Source organism: Rhinolophus sinicus, linkage group LG05 (assembly GCF_036562045.2).
Source record: "Rhinolophus sinicus isolate RSC01 linkage group LG05, ASM3656204v1, whole genome shotgun sequence".
In the NCBI taxonomy this organism is placed as follows: Eukaryota; Metazoa; Chordata; class Mammalia; order Chiroptera; family Rhinolophidae; genus Rhinolophus; species Rhinolophus sinicus.
The window spans coordinates 49593140-49614886 of NC_133755.1; the positions used below are offsets into that span (position 1 = coordinate 49593140).

The window sequence follows — 21747 nt, forward strand, 5'->3', positions numbered from 1 at the left end:
CTCTTCTCTTTTCCCCATGCTCTCTTTCTTACCTTGTGGGTTTTTGGTTATCAATACAGGAATAGGGTCAAACTCATCTTCTGCCACCTTGTCCGAGCCCTCAGGGACATCGAAACCTGAGAGGAGATTACTATCTTCCGCAGCTTAATACAGAACGCAAGTACACAAGCAGAAACAACAGAGGCAGAGATTAGCAAATGAGAGAACATGTCAGAAGCACCAAGTTCTCAACTGCACAATCATTGCAGTTTTTAAAGATGAAAATGTTTGTTTTCCTGAGTTGAAATAAAAGTTAAAAGTAGCAAAATCGGAAAACTTAGGGAAATAGAAAAAAATGCTGTAGAGCTGGCTATGTTAAGACTTTCATAAATGATTAAGAAAACGAATTAAAGGATGAATTCTCTCTACCATTTTAAGACCATTAATTGTAGTTATTATGAGGTATTTCTTCAATGTCAGTGATTCACAAAGGCACAAGAATTAGTCATTTATCTTACTTATTGAGCAAACAGAGGCCTGACTAACAATTTATTCGAAAAACTCAAAACCAGGGGCAGGGATAGGTCATCAGTCACTCTTCAGGAATCAAATGCTATATACAACATAAACAAAATGCTTCTGAAAGGACTCACTGCCCTGCAAAAGGGAAAAAAGGCTTTCAAACAACTCTGATGCCTCAGAGAATGTGGGGGCAGGAGATCACATGCGCTATTTCAAGCACAAGTCTGTCAGTGTTCTCCCTCCTGAGTAAGGCTACCCTACCAGCCAAGTGCTAGCTGAGCAGCTATTTTGCAAGTACTGCTCCTCTGTAATTATACATTGCTGCTGACATTCTCCGGTCAGACATACTTGGTTAAAAAGATAACTTCTTTTTACATGCTCTATAAAAACATAACCATTTTAATGCTACAAAGGGTAAAAACAGAGGCTCAGCTATTACCACTGCAAACCACAGGCTAATTTTTTTCAGTCATCTTGGGGAGGCTTCATGACTTTCCTTCAGAAAGGACTTAAGCTGTTCCTTTTCTATGTATGTGCTAGTTCCAGAAAACGACTGCCACTACCCAAGCGCAGAAAGAAGCTCGGAAAGAAGCTTAGTGAATGCCTGCATACAATACGCTAGATGTCATGTCTAGCATTTTCACCAACTACTCACTGAATAGGACTCAATTTAAACTACCTCTGTCCAGCAGAATTTCAAACCAGTGTTAACCTAAGACTAAGACGTGAAAATGGTAGATTAGAAAGAGAAACCCAGTAATCAATCATGACTCAAAGGTTAACCAAAATTCAAAGCTTTCATAAACTCCATCTCTGAGGACTAACTTTTGAGAAATGATGCCTGTTTATCACTCTCCAAAAACTTTACATCAGATTTGATGAAACAATTTTGAATTCTAAGGCCAATCAGTCTCATATCAATAATTTGAGTCAGTCAGTGGCTAGTAGGTTCAGCCATCCCCTTGAGCTGAAGAATGTGCTTTGTCTTCACTAGATCACATGGATTATCTGTACTCTGGGTAACTTCCAGAAAGCAAAACCTCCACCAATCTGTTGTCTAAGTTTTATTAAATATTCTTACTTAGAGGGACTGTAACACAGTTGCTGAGAATACCAACTCCAGTTTTCCACTTAAGAAGGGGGTTAAAACACTTCACTAGCAAAGACCTGTGGTAAGGAAAAATTTCAGTTGTTCACGTCTCCTCTCAGGATACATGTGGGCTCAACAAGAGGGCAGCATTTACCTTTATGGGCTGGAGCAGAGATCGCTATGGGGGCAAACTCTTCCAGAAGGTCAGTTGTAGGGTTAGAAAGCAGAGAGCAATCGATGAGGGAATCTTCCCCAGTGAGAGAATCTGACTCCACGTGAACGGCATCCCAGGTCAGTGATGGCATTAAATGGCACATACAACAATATCATGAGATTAGACCTTAGTCTTTAAGTCACTGCATTTACATGTTATATATACAAGCCAAGGCAGGAGAAAGAAGACCAAAAGAAATATGTTAAGCACTCTGGATTTCAGCTATAGAAACATGTATTTCTAGATTTCTTCGTAACACTAATATGTAAATAGTAAAGCATTTTTTTGTTCAGAGGTTGCTGGTTAAGCAAGTATGTGATTTAGATGCCAATAAAACTTTAACAATTCAGTTCTCAGCAAATGCCATTTGAGAAAAAGGACTTCACAACTAAAGAGTTTCACTTAAACTTGCCCTAAACATTCATGGAAAAAAGTTACTATAGGATGAGATATCTAAGCTAATTAGAAGGGGTTGTCCCTGGCTTATTATTAGCAGAATATGACATGATTAAACAGTACTTTCTAAAACTCAACCAGATTCCTATTCAAAATAGAACGATCTTGCCTCTTACTAGTGTCTTTAACTTTGAATTGCCCCTTTGAAAACATAATTTTGCTTTTAGTTGAAGAGCAGAAACAAGACAAAATTCAGAGTTCAAGTATTTTAACACATGAATTATTTTCTGTAAAGTTTTCTAGGAGAAAACAACGAAGTAAGCACAAGGAAAAGAAACCATATTGTCTTCTGTGTTCATTTTCTTTTTACCTGGATGAGTTAATAGTCATACTTCCTAGACTACTAATTGTTTCTGTTCCAAGGTAGGAAATCTGACCCTTTTATCAGGTAATTATGGACTTAACGAAAATGAAGGTTATCAAATCTGTATTTATGGGCGGTTAGGGAATTCTACTAAGAGCGAACTTTGATATTAGGGTGAAAGCAATGCTGGAACCAGGGGAGATTTCAACTTCGCCCACAATTTAACAGCAAATCACCTACGTATGTATGATTAAAGCTCTGTGCTGGCAACAGAATGTCCACATAGAGCATGAGCTCCAGGGATAGCACTGACGTTGTTAGATAATCTAGGAACAACTGCTCAGTAACTGGGCATCCTTACAGCTCAGCGGAGTTCTTTAATTAAGGAGGTGGAACTTGCTACCAACGAAAAAAATCTTGACTAAAGACTGTAACCAGAGAAAGCCCAGGGATCCCTCCACAAAGAACCTGGCTCCAAAAAGTACTCTGCTCTTTAGCGAAGAAACACATCGCTCAGCATCTAGAATCTGGGGCTGTGACAATTCCGAGCATCCCATCTAGGAGGAACTAACCAGGCTGCAAAAACAAGCCCAGGACCACCAGCGGTGGGTGGCACGCTGGCTCTGGGGGCTCCCCACATGGACCAGTCCCCGCAGCTGCACAGACTCCTGACTGACCTGTGCGGTTCGAGGTCACAGAGTCCGTCTGAGATGGGAGGCGCTGGGGCACCGGGGGCTCCAGTCCTGGTATCAAACTCTCAACAGCAACATCAGCTTTTTCTTTTGTACCAGAGCATTAAGAGAGGAGAGTAAAGGGTAAGGGAAAGGCAGCCACAGGTTCCGTGGCCAGTTCTGTGGCCAGTTCTTGTACAGGTCTCTAAGATGCCGGTTTCAGGCGGGATGGAAAGCGCAGTAAGTTACTGTATTCTGCAGCTTTGAGTGTCTGGGCTTCCCCGATTGAGCACACCTGTGTATTATGGCTCATCTCGGTGAGTCTCAGTGTTTACAGATGAATGCAGAATGAGAGCCACCCAGGAGATCTTTTCACCGTCAGAAGAGATAGACTAAAAGACACTTTACTATCTTCTGGTAGCTTTGCTTTTCTTAAAGGATAAACTTAGGGGCCTTTCCCATCCGCTGTGCCTTGCAAAGCCCATCCCGTGATGTACCTGGAAGGTATCCTGCAGCTATGACATTCCCCAGCGAGAGGCGCATCTCCCTGTAGTGTAATGGCCTTTCTGAATTCTAGGACTCTGTGCCCCTGCAGTACAGGGGCCCTGGACCTTTGGTAGGTCTCGCCTGCCTTGTGGTTGGAGCACAGGGAAATGTAAGGGCAAGAAGACCAAGCCCTGTCCTGATTCTACTCCTGGTGCTTCCCCACCAACCGTGTGTTTTCTCAGTTACTGATACTTGGCACATAGAGAGGCCTTCTAAAGAAGAATCTGCTAAAGGTAAGGTCTAGCTCGAAACCAACTTTTTTCATGAAGCTTTGGTAACTAAATGTGAATTTTCCCAGAATTCTCTTCATTCATAAGAAATCACTTTAGAAATCTTGGGGTATCAAGAAAGGAAAAATAACAGTGTTGTGCTATTATTTTTATGAAGTTATGAAGACAGAAAACATTTCATTTGGGGTGATACCGTGTTTCCCCGAAAATAAGACCTAGCTGGACCATCGGCTCTCATGCATCTTTTGGAGCAAAAATTAATATAAGACTCAGCAGTATAGTATAGTATAGTATAGTATAGTATAGTATAGTATAGTATAGTATAGTATAATGTAGTACATAAGACCCCATCTTATATTATAGTAAAGCGAGATTAAATAGCCTTGGCTTCTGCGTTAGCACAAGGCATTGCTCCAACACTAGGAGGCTTGGTGGCATTTCCTCACTGGGGCTAATCACTAGGGACCTGTTAACTGGTTAGTTATTCTTGAAACAGACACACACATCATGCACGACTGAAGAAACAGAGATGATGACTTTACCAATTACAGCATCAGAAGTGCTACCGAAAGGATCTGTCATAGGCAAGAGATCAGGGAGCAGAAGAGAAGTGTCAGGAGATTTGAGTCCCTCAATTAGTTTCTCTAGGTTGGGTAGAGAGGTAAAAAGAAAAGCAAAAATGCAATGAGATATTAAAACAAGCTGATCATTTTCTGTTTTCTATACAAATACATTCTAGGGATCAAAATTTTATACGGATTCATCATTAAAATGAATGTTAGTATCTTGTTAAAAATAGATTTTTAAAGTTTGCAGTTTAAAAATGATTATTTCCCTAATTGAAGTAGTCACTTAGTGAAGCATTCAAGATGCTGGTCTGGTTTTGTTTCTTTTTATTTTTATTACTATTATTATTTTAATTTTTATTTAAGAGTTTATTTGAAACAAACTGACATGCTGGGGAGCAAGATCTCAAATGCTCCCGTTTGTTTTTAATTTTGAGGCATAATTTACACTGAATAAAAGTCACTGATTTTAAGTGTACAATTTGATGAATTTTAACAAATGTCCACATTCATATAAGCACCAGTGAAATAATGACGGAGAATATCTCCATCGACCCCCAAAATACCCTTGTACCTCTTTCCAGTCAATGACTTCCTCTCACCCCGAGACCCTGGCAACAACTGATCTGATCTGCTTTCTGTTCGTACAGTTTGCCTGTTCTAGGATTTCTTGTAAATGGAACCATACAGTACGCAGTCCTTTCTGTCTGGTGTCAATCATTTACCGTAACGCCTTTGAGATTCCTCCGTGTTGTGGCATGTATCAGTAGTTTGTTCTGTTTTATTGCTGAGTAGAGTTCCACTGTACGAATGTACATTGTATTGATTCATTCACTAGTTGATGGACATTTGGTTTTTTCCAGTTTTTAGCTATTAAAAATAAAGCTGCCATAAACATATGCATATAAGGCTTTGTGTATGAGTTTTGAATCTTTTTTACTTGCATTTAGAAATGGTTTATAACTCACCCAAAGAATATATTAAACCATGCCTAAGTTAACTTCAACAATCCTTTATTGTTTGCCAACTGAGAATCTGTGATATGCTGGTACTCTAATTATTCTAAAGTCAAATCGCACAAGTCACTTAAGCCTGCTGATAAAAATTACTTCTGATATCTTTTAGCTAAGAAACAAAAGGACATCAGAAGCCACCAGATTTGTCACACCTGATAAGTTAATGTGTGATAATGTATACATATTAAGATTCCTTCCGGAACAATTCCTTTAGCCCTGATCCATTAACAACTCTCCATTTACTTTTAACTTATTAAAGATAGAACATTAATTGAAACAAAATAATAAATCCGAGAATCCTATAGAAAGAAGGGAATTAAGAGCTCATACCTCCTTTTACTTACAAGGAGACTGAGACCACATAAAATTCAGTAACTTGCCAAATTAAAGGCCTAGCAACAAACTTCTTTCTATCACAAATAAAATGCCATTAAGATAAACTGAAAGTAAAATGTTTGAGAAAAAGAAGTGACTGAGGTTCAAGTATGTGTATATATGGAACAATTTTAAAGAATCTGTAGTTTTGTAGGCCATCAGGAATCGAAATAAGGCAAAAGTGATATTCATTGAGGGACAGAAACCAAATTTTAGGTGATCTGTAATTTATAACTACTCAGATGAAACAAAATAATGGATTTTAGTGTCTTGGAAGCATGATTTGCTTTGGTACAATTAACACACTTCAGAAAAAGACATTTTAATATATGAAACCAATTTATCATCTTTGGAGTATATGGCACGTGTGATACCTTTGAATTTAATGCTACATTTCTCATTTATACCTGATTTATATTGAAGAAAGGAAGGAAACAAGAAGCTTCTCAACAGCTGGGAGAAAAACCCAGTGTACTAGCCAAGTATACAGTGTAATCACACTAGCAATAATCTGGCACTGTAAATATATTTTTGACAATTTTCAGTATAGTGGCAAAAATTAAGATGGTTTTCCCCAAAAGTCTCATTTTTCATTATTCTGAATACTAGTTTTTGTTTTATTCCTTCCAAAAGCTTCTCACTTAAAAAATAATTTGCCTCTTTCACTTTTAGCAATCACATTTGTAATCTTGTAAAACAATGGATAAAAAGACCCAAAGAGGTTCTGTGGCACTTTGTGCAAATTCCTCTCTTTCTCTGGATCTAAGTTTTCTTACTGATACCATGAAGATAAACTTAAAGGTACTATCCACTTCTAGATGTCAATCATCCAACATGAATGGAAAAGTAGGAAGTAGGATCTGGTTACCCACGTGATGGGCTGTTTAGAGATGAAACTGGAGATCTGAACTGGTAATAACTGCAGGGAAGGACACTTGGAGGGCACCATGGCAATACAGGAAGGAGGAAAGATGACTGGCCCCAAGGTAGCAGGTTAGGGAAAATACAGAGCTGACTAAACATGGTGTTCAACAAGCAAACTCAGCCCAGACAGGTACAGCCAGCAGAACAGCTTGAGGAGGTGGGGGAAAATCTAAACTCGTTCCTCGTTTGAAAAAAGAACCAGCTTTTATGGTTTAATTCCTTATTTAAAAAGTAATACATGTTTATTGTGGAAAATTTGGGAAATCCAAATAAGCCAAAGGATAAAAGTAAAAACTACCCATAATCTCATTTCTAGGGATAACTCACTATGAAGAGTTTTCAATGAATACTCTTCTAATCTTTTCCTATAAATTCTAGTCATTTGATAAATATTTAAGCATACATATCTTTTCTTAGAATAATTTTTAAGAAAAGAATTGCTAAGTCAAAGAGAAAGTAAACTCTTAAAGGCTTTTGCTATAAACTGCCAAACTATGTTCTGAACAGGATCTGAACGTGTCTGTTTTCTTATACCTTCACCAAGCCTGAGGTGGTGGGTTATTTTTCATCTTTACCAATCTGATAGCAGAAGTTGTAGCATCTCATCGTTTAATAATTGGCTCTTCTTGGATTCATGATGATGATGAGCTTTCTAAAACATGTATTTACTGGTCATTTATATTTCATCTTTTATGAATTGTCTGCTTATGTTTTTCTGTTGGTGGTGTTTTCTTATCACATTCCCATTAGTATACTCAGTTCTATCTCAAGTCTCTAGGGTTTCCAAGTAAAAATGAGTCAGATTAAGAGTTTGGGGAAGCACTGAAATCATGGTTAAGGGACTGAGAAGGTGGACCCCTGAAGAAAAGTACATGCAGAATTAGTTAGCCTGCCCAATGGAAGTTGAGAGTGCTTTTAGAGGACAGGATTGTTCATACTTTAAAATTAAGGAGGGAGGTAAGAGAAAGCACCTTCCCCTCTTCTCTTAAACGTAAGTGTTGTTGGGGTTTAGGGGAAGAGAGAAGGAAATAGTTGCTAGAGTTGGAGGTAGGAATGAATCCATTTCAGATTCTTCTTTTATACTTCTCCTCTCAAGACTCAGTTATTAAAAATACCAACTACAAGGCAAGAAGATAATAAGTTCTTCATAAACCAGTCTAAGCTTAGATAATCAAAACCATTTCCTAGCATGACACTGGGATATACTGAAAGTTGGGAGCTTTCTGTCTTTTAAAATGTCAAGAGAGGATGGGTATCTACTTATATAGGCAAATTAAGACTAAGAGCTTGCTTAAGGCCCATTCCAAGCCTAATTAGGAATACAGACATGAGGAAGGAAGCAGGATGAACTAACCAATATGGAAGAGCTTGATGTGAGCCCCATCAAAAAGGATGCTTTGGCTGCTACAGCTTGGTGGCTTTGGAAATTCATGTCTTCTCTGACTTGGGGTATAAGCCCTGAAGTTTTGTGATAACAGATGCTATTTCTAAAATCTAGTCATTCTAAATAGTTCCTATCACTGAGAAACCAGACCCTAAACCATCTGTGACAGCTGCAAGTTAGAAGCAAAAGTCAACCGCCATGCTCCATTCCAAGTCAATTCTAGAGACTTGAATTTGCAGGAAGATAAACTTGCCAGAGTAAAGACATGTATTATGATCAACCTTGGACTTTTTAATGTCACAAGACAGAAGCTTAGAACTGAGGAAGGTGCCAGGCAAACAGCTGAGAGGAATGCCTATCTTTTTTAAAAAATACTTAATATATTTTTTTAATCAAAGTTTATTGGGGTGACAATTGTTAGTAAAGTTATATAGATTTCAGGTTTACAATTCTGTATTACATCATCTACAAATCACATTGTGTGTTCACCACCCAGAGTCAGTTCTCCTTCCATCACCATATATTTGATCCCCTTTACCCTTATCTACCACCCCCCAGGAATGCCTATCTTGACAACAACCCACTAAGAAAACACAGCTCCTTTTGCTTGCTTTTCAAGAGGCATTTTTTAAAAAAGTTTTTCTTTCTAGGAAGAGGCACTTATGGGACAACTACGCATTCTTGCTTAGTCTTGTGAAACACTGATGTTGAGAGGTTAGCATTAGGAGCTGCTACAAAAATATTTTCCTCAAACTCTTGCACACTGCTGATGGGAATGTAAGAAAAGTGCAATCACTATGGAAAACAGTATGGCAGCTCCTCAAAAAATTAAAAACAGAATTACCATAGTATCCAGCAATTACATTTCTGGGTACATACACCAAATAATCTTGGGTCTTGAAGGGACCCAAGGGTCTTGAACACACTCATGTGCAATGAAGTATTATTCACAACAGCCAAAAGATGGAAGCAACCCAAGTGTCCACTGACAGATGAATAAACAAAATGTGGTATACATGCATAATGACATATTATTCAGTCTTAAAAAGAAAGGAAATTCTGACACATGCTATAGCGGATGAACCTTGAGGACATTATGTTAAGTGAAATGAGCCAGTCACAAAAAGACAAATACTGTATGATTCCACTTATCTAAGGTACCTAGAGTTGTCAAATTCATAGAAACACAAAGTAGAATGAAGGTTGCCAGGGGCTGGAGGGAGGGAGAAACTGGAGAGTTACTGTTTAATAAGTACAGAGTTTCAGTTTTGCAAGATGGAAAAACATTCTGTGTATGGATGGATGGTGGTGATGGTTGCAGAACAATGTGATTGTACTTCACACAACCGAATCATCCACTTTAAAATGACAAATTTTGTATTATGTATATTTTACCACAATTAAAAAAGTATGAGTAAATCTTTCTACCAATTTTCAGAGAAAATGTCTCAATTCTTTCTACCGTATCTTAAAACTTTGGTACCCCTTATAGCTTATCTGTTCTGTTCTCTAATGCAAATAGAAGGCAAAAGAAACGAACACACAGCGTCTGAGCATCAGTGAAGTACTGTGAGATTCACTAGAGCTAGGCTTCATTTGGCAGCTTTGTGAGCACACAAATGCTCACGGTTGTGATTTTTTTTACACCAGATTTTCTAAGAAAATTTGTTTCATGATGCTTTGGAAAATAAAATGCTCCTTTAAAAAACAAGCAAATCCAATTATCCAGTGCCCCTTCACCCAGAGTTTACCAATCATTGTATCACGGAAGGTCAAAGTTTTAATTTAGAGCAAGTGTAACTTTTATAAGAGAAGAAATAACATTGTCCTAAGACTTTATGATAACTAGGACTGCCCCACTGGGAATCAGGATGCAGAACCCAAGTTGTTACAACATTTTCTATCTTTTTACTGATTTCAAGTTTACCAAGCAATTTCAAATACATGACTTCACCTGAACCTCATGAGCCGCTCCATTAAGATAGGTTTTCAAATCACCAATTTTAAAGAGGAGGACACAGAGTTTAAGTGATTTAACCAAAATCACCTAGCTACTGAGAGGCTAGAACCCAGGTCTTACAAGCTCAAAATCCACTTTTATATTTCCCTAAACCTTAAATTTAGCTCTCTAGTCAAAGGCTTTATTGACCCAGGAATCGACCCAAAGACAAAGAACCACTCCATGCTGGGGGCTACGGGCCCTGAAAAGGAGTGTGTGCAACAGTACGGGGACGATAGCACGAAGGCCTCACTCACTCCCTCACCGCCCTGGAAAATGAGGTCTGACTCAACATACCCACCAGTCAGTATCATTTGTGGGATCAAAGTAAATTACATGTAAAAATGTCTTAAAAGCATAAGATACTCAGTCATTAAAAGGCATATGTTCGAAAGGAGACGAAGATTTCATGATTCTTATTATTAGGAAGGGTGGCGGTGGAAGGTAAGCATGTATGCAAAACCAACCAATCGGCCAACCAAAACCCCTGACTGGTGTCCATTATGAGCTGGAGGTGACCAACTGGTTGCTTTGGGTGGGGGAAGGGGGTGAGGGGAAGGACGAACTTGCAGTTTGCAGATGTACCAGAGACCCTAACTCTCAGCCCTTTCCTCGCTCAGGCATTTAAAGATGCTAAGGAAGGATATTGGGACCTTAAAGAAACTATATAAATGAATGGCGCTATAGGTTGAACATTAAAATAAAATAAGCAAAGATACAGTGGTAACATGCCAGACTTCTCCCAGAGAGGTACCATGAAAGGCTGGAGGTGACGAATCTGCTGAGCCGAGATACTACACTCATTCTAGGGTTTGGCAGCTTCCTGACATTGTCGGCTGTGCCTTCATTTATACACCCTCAGGCAGTGGGTGGGACGCCTGGCTAGGGCATGGCAGAGGCACAGATGGAAGGCTATGAAGCCAGTGGTCTGCTGTTTGGGAACTGGGACAGAAATAGAGAGTAATGGGGTCACCGAAAGCCTGCAGCCTCAGGTTTTACTTGATTCATTTACTCGATCTGCAAATATCTACTGAGTGCCAACTCTCCCCAGCAGTGTTCTCAACACTGGCAATACAGTGGTAATTAAGACAGCATGGTCCCTCCCTCAGGACACCCTCATTCTGCGGGAGAGTCAGACAATGAACAAATGGAAATAAACAAGGTCATAATAAATGCTATGAAGAAAAGAGCCAGAGAGTGTGAATGAGAGTGCCTGTGGGACCACCTTGGGCCTTTCTGAGAAGAGGGCATTTAAGCCGAGACCTAAATGTCAAATGACAAGAAGGAACAGCAGCAAGTGCAAAGGCCCTGAGGTGAGAACAAGCTTAGTCTGTTAGAAGAAAGACTGAGGGAAAGAATGCTATAAGCTCAAGTTAGAGGAGTAGCCAAGGGCCAGATTAGTTAGGGCCTTCTGGGTTGTGGAAAAAATTCTGGATTTTCTGCTCAGTGATATGGGAATTAACTGGAGCGCAAAGCAGTGACACTTATGTTCTGATCTATGTTTTCAACAGATGAGTCTGGTCTGAGAGATCAGAAAGCAAATAAAAGACACTCCTGGAATTCTCTATTAGAATGTTCCATTTTAATGGATTTTTCCATTAAAACCCAGGATGGGGTCATTACTTAATTGGTATTAAAGTGTATACCAGGTATTAAAGTTTAGCAGGAATCCACAAGCATGAGAGAAATATGAAGGATCAGGGGATGGGAAAGATGACAGTAAGGAACAGGATGGCAGCCAGATGGCTCTAGTGGCCCCCAGGTTCATCTTCACTACCCTTCAAAACATATCTCTACAACCAGGAATTGATATCCGGGGACACGTGGTGCCTGTGCCTGGCCCTTCACCCCTAACCCAGACGGCTCCTGTGACCGCGGCAGAGGATGGCCTGTGGGCTTTCAGCCTCTGGCCTGTGCCAAGAGGCCACCCTCCAGCTTCCGCAGCCCATGGGCTATCTAGGAAAGAGCAACGCAAGGACCGGATGGGGTGTCAAAAGAAGAATGCCTCAATCATCCCTTTTCCTTGCCTAATCTTATGACTGTCACCACTGGGAGGAAAAAGAGGTCAGTGGGCCCCAGCTGAGTTTGCAGCCCATACCTTTCCAGCCTCTTGCTTGAAACTGGCCTAAGGTCCTGCAGGCATACCTGAGGATGCAACAGAGATTTGATGCCTTTCTTCCCTTTTCCTTACCTAACCTATACTGAATCATTCGCGGTGGTTTTAGGTATTTTTGACCCACATCCAGGTCCAGCAAGCGATAATGTTGCACCATCCTACCTTATCAAGGCAAGTTTTTGCTTCCTCTTCAGAAGGGTCAACAAACTGCCTAAAGAAAGAAAAATTGTCTTTGTACCCTAGCGACAGTCTGTCCTCGTAGGGAGAGGGTCTGAATACCACAATCACTTTCAATACTGAGGCAGTCGATCAAATACCTTTGACATTTTGGGAAAGAAGAAGACCCAAGCAGAGCCTATCGGTTTAAGACCAAGGAACAGCAGGGGTAAGAATGGCCGAAGGGAAACTCTCAGAAGCACAATGACCACCAGATGCTTCTAAGGAGCTGGATATAGTTCCTTTTTCAGGGAGCCTGACAGAGATGAGAAAGGGCAGCTCCTGTTACTCATGTCAAAAGGATAGGGAAGGGGGCAGGAAGAGAAATCTTTGGCATTCATGAACTCCAAACGGAAAGCTTCCAATTTCGTTTCAAAAGCTGTTTCAGTCAGAACCCACTTATCATTTCTTACGTTTTTAGACTGCTTACTTAAAAACCAGGATATGGGAGACCTAAAGGGATATTCAAGTTCATGCAGTCCAACTTACTTCACTGATGAAGAGTCAAACCCAGAAGGTTTTCAGGTAGTGGAAGAGCCCAGGCAGGAAACCCAGGTCTCCTGACTCCTATTTCCAATGAACTTTTATTATGTATTTCTATATTATTAAATAAAAGCATATTATAGGAAAATAGGAGGTGGATAGGAAGTCACCCATTATCCAATCATCATACCATAACCACTATTAGCATTTTGTCCCTTCTATCACATGCTGATACGTGTCCCCCCATATTGCTATAATCACATTGGACTAACAATGGAATTCAGATCCTTTTTATGGAGTGTCGAAAATAACTCTCAAGAGGCCCTAAGGAACGTTAAGAATCAAACTGCTTAACCTCAGATCAGTTCTATTTACCTACCTGGTGCATCAGGTACCTGAAGAGGAATGAAAGGATCAGATACGCTTAGAAGTGGGAGGCTAGAATCCACCGTCTGCCCACCCTTCCTGTTTTCAGCTGGAGATGGTTGGAGGGGAAGGAAGAGTCAAGGAAAGAAAAAGAGAAAAGCAGAAAATATCAAATAAATCTAGATGAATTCACCATCTATCAACCCAACAGCTCACATTATAGAATAGGTCTATACCAGAGGCAGAATAAAGTGGGATGAGTGGATATAATCCAGTGTAACAGCAAAGTACACATGGGACATATAACCTGGCTCTTGCAACATACTCTAAGATGTAATTAACGATAAAACTACGATATTCCTACAACTGAAATTCCACTTCTTGCTTAGAAGGTGATCCTCAGAATTCCTCTAGCAATTACTGTCCATATCACACATTTTGGCATGTAAACAAACATTGTCTTTTTTGTAATCTAGCACATATGAGTTATGCATATATTTCCTATGTACCCATTACCCTCTTGAGATCATTTTATCACCAAATGTCCAATATAATGCTACAAAGACAGACAGGAAGAGACAGAAATAGACTTCTTTCCTCCTGCTTGGTTAGACAAGCCCTAACCTCTGGACTACATCTAATATCCTGCTGGCATTCATTCTATATCTGGAAAACTGACAGATTTACACAAATCCATACACCCTATGGGATATCAGAGCCAGAAGGGATCTTAGGATGTTCCAGCACAATGTTCTTATTTTCCTGAAAATAAAGCCCAGAAGTTAAGAGATAAGCCAGCGGTCCACCAGCACACCTAGGATAAGAACCCAGGTCTCCTGGTTTCTACTTTACCATTCTTTATGTTGCATTTTAATATTCAGTTTGTTCATTAATTAAAATCACATTCTGCTTTCTATGAAGTGGATTTAAAAAAATTTATTTTCAAATAAGTATGGAAGTAAAGGAATTTGCTATACATAGAATCCTGTGAACCATCCAGACAGCTTCCCTCCATGGTGAGATCGTCTACAGCTGTAGTACAGTAGCATAGACACTGGCATAATACTGTTAACTAGACTTTATTCAGTTTTCACATGTACTCACTTGTGTGTGTGTGTATGTGTGTGTACATACAGTTCCTTGCAATTGGATCCTACGTACAGACCAGCATAAGCACCACCACCACCACCACACAGAACCGGTCCATCAAACAAAAGAACGAGTTCCTAGTTATACTCCTTTAGAGTCACACCCATTCCTTACTCCTGTCCTTGTCCCTAGGAATCCACCAGTCTGATCTTAAGCTCCTAATTTTGTCATTTAGAGAATATTTATTAAAGTGGGTTTTTAGCTAAATTTCTTCAAAAGCAGATGGAGGAAGATAAAGGTAAAATCACTGCTCTTAAGTCTCTGAAATATTTTTAAATAGGACACACTGAAATATATTAAAAGAAAAAGAACAAAGTATGAAACTGAATATATAGTAAAATTCATTTTTGAAAACAGTATATATACAGAAATAAAATTATGGACATAAATATAAAATGTCAGCAATGCATTCTTCTTGAGGTGGGGTCATGAGTTCCTTTATCTTGCTTCTTTGTTTTTTTTTGTCATTTTTCCCAAAATTTCACAAATAAATGTGTATAATAACTTAGCAACAGAAAACTATTTAAAATAAAGACGCACAAGGTCAAGTTTCAAACGTCTGTCTCCAGGGTGTGGATATAATTCATCAACAATTTTTCAGATTTCCTGATTATTTCTTCCTTTGGTCGGTCAGAAGGTTTAAAATTAGTGAACAGTCTCACCTTGATTAGGAGGAAACTTACAGAAAATGGTGTGATCCTGTACAAATGAGGACACATTAATTTATGGGATTTAGATATAATTTTCTTTCATTTGTAAAGCATGAAGGTGTCACAAAAAAAATTTGCACTTAAATAAAGATAAATACCAAATGTTCAATTCAAAAGGCTGGATAAAATGACAAAAATGTGAAGATGTTTTATAATGGTTGCAAAAGCTTAGTGTCACTGATTTACAAGATTCTTGAGATGCGATTATGACTATAGCTTCTGAGGTGGCTGCCAGATACAAATCTCTATTCTGTCATTCTCCAGCTGTGGCTTGGGGCAGGTCACTTAACCTTTGTGGGCTGTTGTGAGGATCACCTGAGATAATGTTAATGTGCAAAAAGCAGTTATCTGGTGGGTTTCGCCTATAGCATGTACTTAATATATGTCTGCTATTATTACTGTCATAACTTTACTCAAATACATGTTTTCACAGCTGCTATATAAAGTCCCTTAAAAAAATTCCTGCCATTTACAGCCTTCAAAATAAGCATTAAGGGGAAAAAAGGCAAAAGTAAAAACAAAAACTCTTTAAAAAACAGTTCATACACATATACAACAAAGCATAATCATGGGTGGTAAGTAAGAATTAGGCATTCAAGCTGGGAAGGGATGGAAAACGATTAGGGACTTCTGTCATTAACACCGGTGAATCCAAGCTCCTGGCTGTTGGCAAAAAGCAACCTTTTTCATTCATTCACCAAATCTGTGCCTAAGCAAACACTAAACATTGGGGTTCAGCAGTAAACAAGACTCTTCTAGAGCTTATTCTATGACCCCCGTTCCCTACCCAGTACCATACTAGGTCATCACAGTGATGTTCTATCTCAATGCTTTATACATTTGGTACATTTAGGCAACTGTGTGCCATTTCAAATGTTAAGCACTTGAAACCAGACCAAAATATCGAGAAATTTTAAAAATTATATGGACCAGACAACAAAGCTGAAAATGAAAAATAACACATAAAAAATTCAATATAATATTAAAAAGCATACCTCTCAAATAACTCCAACGCCTACTCCCAAATAATAACAATGAGAATATCATGTGACGACTTACAGGATATGGTTAAAACATCAGTTTTTTTTCTTACAAGGGAAGCACGCATGTATTAGAAAGCACTCTCAATAAACAGTGTAATCCTCAAAGGTTGGGGTTAGATAGGCAATTGGAAGGAAAAGGAGAACAGAGAATATTGGAATGTCTATGAAAAAGTCTTCCTGGAAATTGTACTTAGCCTCCTTCCTCATTCTCACACTGGTTGAAAATCACTGTTCCATTGGGAGAAAAATTCTACATACTTCATTTTTTAAAAAAGAACTCTTAAAAATTTTACTATATGCTCCTCTTGCTATTGACAAAGCAAATCTAAGAAAAACAGGGAAGTGCAATCAAAAAGATAAAAGGAAAAAGTAAAGACTTAGAAGACAGAAAAACAGTACATTTAAAAAATCTAAGAGTTGTCTTTGAAAGATAATAAAACAGCAAATTTCTAGCTAGAGTTACCAAGAAAAAGAGAAACACAAATACACACAATTAAAATTGATATATACAAAGAAAATATTAAAATATTATAAAAGATTTAAATGTATTGTTCTATTTTATTTTAAAAACTATTAAACTACATATGACTTTTCTAAGAAAATATTACTAAATTCGCCTCATTTTTTGGCAGACAACCTGAGAGAAGAAGTTCTGGAGCCAGACAGTTGGTGTCCCAGCCCTGCCACTTGACTAGCTACGTGATCCTAGAAAAGAGACTAGTCTGTGTTCCATTAGTTCAAGTGTAAGTGATACAGGGATGACGAACCAACCTCGAAGGGCTCTTTGTTGAGAGGGTCAGATAAGATAGTACTCACGAAGGACAAATGACAAATTGGGGAAAATGTTTGTAATACATGACATATGAAGAGCTCTTACAAAGTAATAAGAACAAAATGAACACAGAAAAAAGAAAAAAAGTCAAAGGACACAAACAATACAAATCCCCAAAAAAACAAAAATGGCCAATAACAATGTCTTCTGTCTACAACCTCTGATCTGGGTTCGTAAATGTAAAGAAAATTACTGTCATTCACTGTTGATAGAAATAAAAATTGTATAGCATTTTTGGGGGGTAGTATGGAAATAGGTACCGAAAGCCTTAAATACACAATATCCTTGAATATCTTTTGATTTAGCAAATAATCTCCTAAAAGTTATCTTAAAGAAACTGTAAAGGATATAAACAAAAATTTAGCTTCGAGAATATTTACATGGTGAAAAATTAGTAACAACCTAAATATTCATCAAAAGAGATGTTAAGCATAATGTTACTATTCCTCTATAAAGAATCATGTTGTAGATTAGTATATATTGACATGGAAAACCACTAATTACCATAGAATGTTTATATAATGAATAAGAAACTGGATGACGGAAAGTCCCTCCATAATACCCCAAAGCAAACACAGCACAGGCCATATTATCACAAGCAGTTAAAATATATCCAAAGTAACTGTGGGGGTAAAGAAGAAATCAAAACTGCAATTTAAAAACATCCATAAAACAATGAGAGTAAGAGAGCATTACATATCAAACATTATGGAATGACAGCTAAAGTTTGAATCAGAAGTAAATTTATGACATTAGAAAAATTACTAACACCCAAAGAAAGTAAGAACATATAAGGTTAAAAGCAGAAATTAATTAATATAATTAAAAAGATCAATTTTAGAAGTATATCAAATTCCATATCCTACAAAGAATATATTCAAAATCTCACATCCATTGCTGAGGAATTTATAACACTAAAACACGGACATCAAATTAATGTTTCAAAAAGGGGTACTTGGTTAAATACATTAGGATATATCCATACAAAGTAATTTAATGCAAGTATCTTAAAAGTTATATTTTAGGAACTTCTGTAATGACGTTGGGGGAGACATGCCAGATTTATTAAGTGAAAAAGTAGGTTTTAAAATATGACTATAAAGATGTACATTAGAGTCTTAAGTTGAGGTCTAAACCTGTGCACAAAATTATGATCACCTGTATTTTTGTGAGTTGGAAGATCTGTAAGTTTCATGAAATTCACAAAGATATCTGTGACTCTGAAAAGGTTAAATGCCATTAATAGACATCAAAATGGTATCCCAGTGCTAATTTCTCAGTGGTGAGTTCATAGGGATTTTAACTTTCTTCTCTATGCTTTTCTATAAATGACTAACTTTTACATAATAAATATGTATAATTTTTATTAATAAAGAGGAAAATTCATTTTTTATTATTGCTTCTATAACTTAAAAAAAGTCTCATTTAAAAAGCTCTGTCCTCTCTCCGTAAGCATGTACACACACACAAAAACACAGCTCAGCAGAGTCTCAGATAGAGGATAGAATATCTAATTCTTAGAATTTTTCAAGTCATTCCAAAGAACCTAAGCAATTACAAGAGACTAACAGAGTAATGTTCCTCAAATTTAGAAATATTTACTTAAAACATGTTCGTGGACTAGACAGAACAAATCCTGTATATTACTGCCAGATCATCCTGCCATTTCAATTAAAAGTGATTCTAGATCTTTCTTTATCCCTCTTTTTTTATTGGAAATCTTTTGGATAAAGGAAAATATAAGTTACCACCAGGATTTGGGTATCACTGCCATGCTCGAGTTATCTGTGGAGTGGAAAACAGTGTGAGGGTAACAACAGTGAGTTGTGTTTCAGGTGTTTGCCATACTTACCAGTTCCAGCAGAAAATGAGGAAGCGGCAAAAGCATCACCTTGGGTTGTTTGAAAGCCTGGGATCAAACTCTCTGCTGAGCCTCCAAGCTTCTCAGGATGTTTGCCTGGAGGGACAAATAGCACTCAGTTCATTCCAGCAGAATCCCATGACGCATCCCCAGGGCATTCTCTGAAATGCCTTCTAGACTTGACTCCTTTTTTTTACTGCATGATGGCCACACCTCAGCTATTCATAGGTCCTTGTCTAGTCACTGCAATAACTGAGAGAACAGCTCAGAGTCAAGAGACAGCACATCAGTTCTGCAAGAGGAAGAGTTCTGGAGATTGGCTACACAACAATGTGAATGGAATTGACACTACTGAACTGTACGCTTGAAATGGTTAAGACGGTGACTTTTATGTTATGTGTATTTTACCACAATTTAAAATAAATAACAGCAAAAGAGATAGCTAGAGCCAAAGCCCAAAGCTGCAGCACATTACTCAGAGCAGAATGCCTCCAGCCCTCACCCAATCTATTTATTTTTATATAATTCTAATGAGTTTGATGATTTGTTTTCCATGTTGGAAGCAGTGCAGGATAGCAAGTGAGAAGAGGGAGTGGTGAAGACGGCAGTAGTGAGAGGCTATGAGGGACAGGCACATGGGGAACGCCAAGTGCTGAACAAGAAGAGAGGCAAGAAATGATTCAAAACAGACACAAGAATTTAAAAAACTTGGGAGGGTCACTTAATTGAGTGCAAAAACACTCCAGTTTTCAATAGTCCTAAAGGTACTTCTTTTATATTCTAGAACAATAATTGGCACACATAACAAAGAAATAATTTGACAATGAGTCGAATTAAATCCTATGCTTTACCTTACATTTAAAAAGGCAAGAAAACAATACGAATTTTTAAAAAATATCTATAAAGTAATAGTAAAAGCTAAAATGTGTGGTCAAAGTTCATACAATTCACGCGGTTCTGCGCTCTTGTCTACACAGATACTCTTTTTGAGTATCTTACAGTAACAATTTCCCAGGGTGTGTGCTGTTGTTTTCATGTGTGTGTGTGTGTGTGTGTGTGTGTGTGTTCTGCCTTCCAAATCAGACTGTGGGTTTGCGGGTAGAAATGACATCTTTTGATTTGATCTCCTCTCCATGGTCAGTCAATATAGAATTCGGATCACAGCGTCCACGTGAGGGCACACTCTCATGGTGAGCAGTTACAACTTTCTGGGACAGTGAACCCACCTAGGATGAGGGAATCAGCAGAGCCCTCCAAGAAGTGACCATGCTTGATATTATCATCCCCATCTATGCCACCCAACCTGCCCTAACAGTTTCCCATTCTCCTTGCCACCATCCACAACAGATTTGACTTCCTGAGAATGAAAAGACTTCAGTGCTCTGGTAAAAATACAAATTGATTTGGCATTCATACTTCAAAGTCAAGTCTTTGAGGGGAAGATAGACCCAAGCCCACATTTTCATACGCATACCCCTCTAGAGTTAATGTTCAAGAATTACAAAAAGACAGCAATTACTTACCTTCCCCCAGCTTGGCAAAATCCTTGTTTAGCAGTTCTTCAGCTGTGAGTTTGGAGAAATTGTCATCATCGAAGGGATTCCATGTAGAACCTTCAGAAGGATTATAAACGTTTTGCTGGGAGGTGCGAGGAGAGCCTGATGGAGTGGTAGTTGCAGACCTAGGTTGGTTCCCATCCCCATGAAATAAAAAGACATAAAAGTTGAAAAGGGTCAACCTATTTTCTCTTTGTTTTAAGATCAAATTCTTTTCTCAATCACACCATTACTTTCCACAGTGATTTTCTACAGGGCTTTCCACAAAGCAATCAGACAGTTTCCACAGATACCCTTTCCACTGTTTGCAATAAATGTCTTCCTTTTCTTCATGATTCACTACTTCTCTAATCCCTTACTTAGATTTTTGGTCTCATCTCCTTTCAATTCAGGATCCCAAGGCAACTTGTTCTTAGGCCTGTGGATCCTGAGGTGTCCACCATGACACCCATCGCTAACCCTGGGGGGGCTGGGACTGATGCCCATGCAGACTGCCTTGCATCTGTCGGGATCTAACATGTGTAGAACTAAGAGCCACCATCAACGGTCACCACCAGTTATAGAAATAAAGACGGTTACCACGATCGTGTGCTTCTAGGTATCATTACCTAATTTTATTCTAAAGTTTCTCTCTCTCTTCTTTTTTAAAGACTTTATTGGGAAAGGGGAACAGGACTTTATTGGGGAACTGTGTGTATTTTTCCAGGATTTTTTCCAAGTTGTTGTCCTTTCAATCTTAGTTGTGGAGGGTGCCATTCAGTTTCAAGTTGTTGTCCTTTCGGTCTTAGTTGTGGAGGGCACAGCTCAGCTCCAGGTCCAGTTGCTGTTGCTAGTTGTAGGGGACGCAGCTCACCATCCCTTGCGGGAGTCGAACCGGCAACCTTGTGGTTGAGAGCCTGCGCTCCAACCAACTGAGCCATCAGGGAGCTCAGTGGCAGCTCAGCTCAAGGTGCCGTGTTCAATCATTAGCTGCAGGGGGCGCTGCCCACCATCCCTTGCGGAAAATCGAACTTGGCAACCTTGTGGATGAGAGCCCACTGGCCCATGTGGGAATCGAACCAGTAGCCTTTGGAGTTAGGAGCACGGAGCTCCAACCGCCTGAGCCACCAGGCCGGCCCTCTTTCTTCTTTTTTTAAAGT

At 38.7% G+C, this 21747-nt stretch overlaps 1 protein-coding gene across 13 annotated transcripts in view; it reads right to left on the bottom strand.

Moving 5' to 3' along the window:
* Positions 1–21747, bottom strand: part of AAK1 (AP2 associated kinase 1) — a 154108-nt gene that overhangs the window by 16943 nt on the left and 115418 nt on the right. For 8 of the 13 annotated variants that reach the window (XM_074332105.1, XM_074332103.1, XM_074332104.1 and 5 more), the window contains 7 exons: positions 20576–20733; positions 19044–19148; positions 13471–13566; positions 4555–4656; positions 3243–3344; positions 1746–1856; positions 33–143 (listed from right to left, as the gene is read on the bottom strand). In XM_074332105.1, coding sequence (XP_074188206.1) covers positions 33–143; positions 1746–1856; positions 3243–3344; positions 4555–4656; positions 13471–13566; positions 19044–19148; positions 20576–20733 — 785 coding nt within the window. The remainder of the gene's footprint in view (positions 1–32; positions 144–1745; positions 1857–3242; positions 3345–4554; positions 4657–13470; positions 13567–19043; positions 19149–20575; positions 20734–21747) is intronic. The other 5 variants (XM_074332110.1, XM_074332109.1, XM_074332106.1 and 2 more) reach the window with 4 other exon arrangements.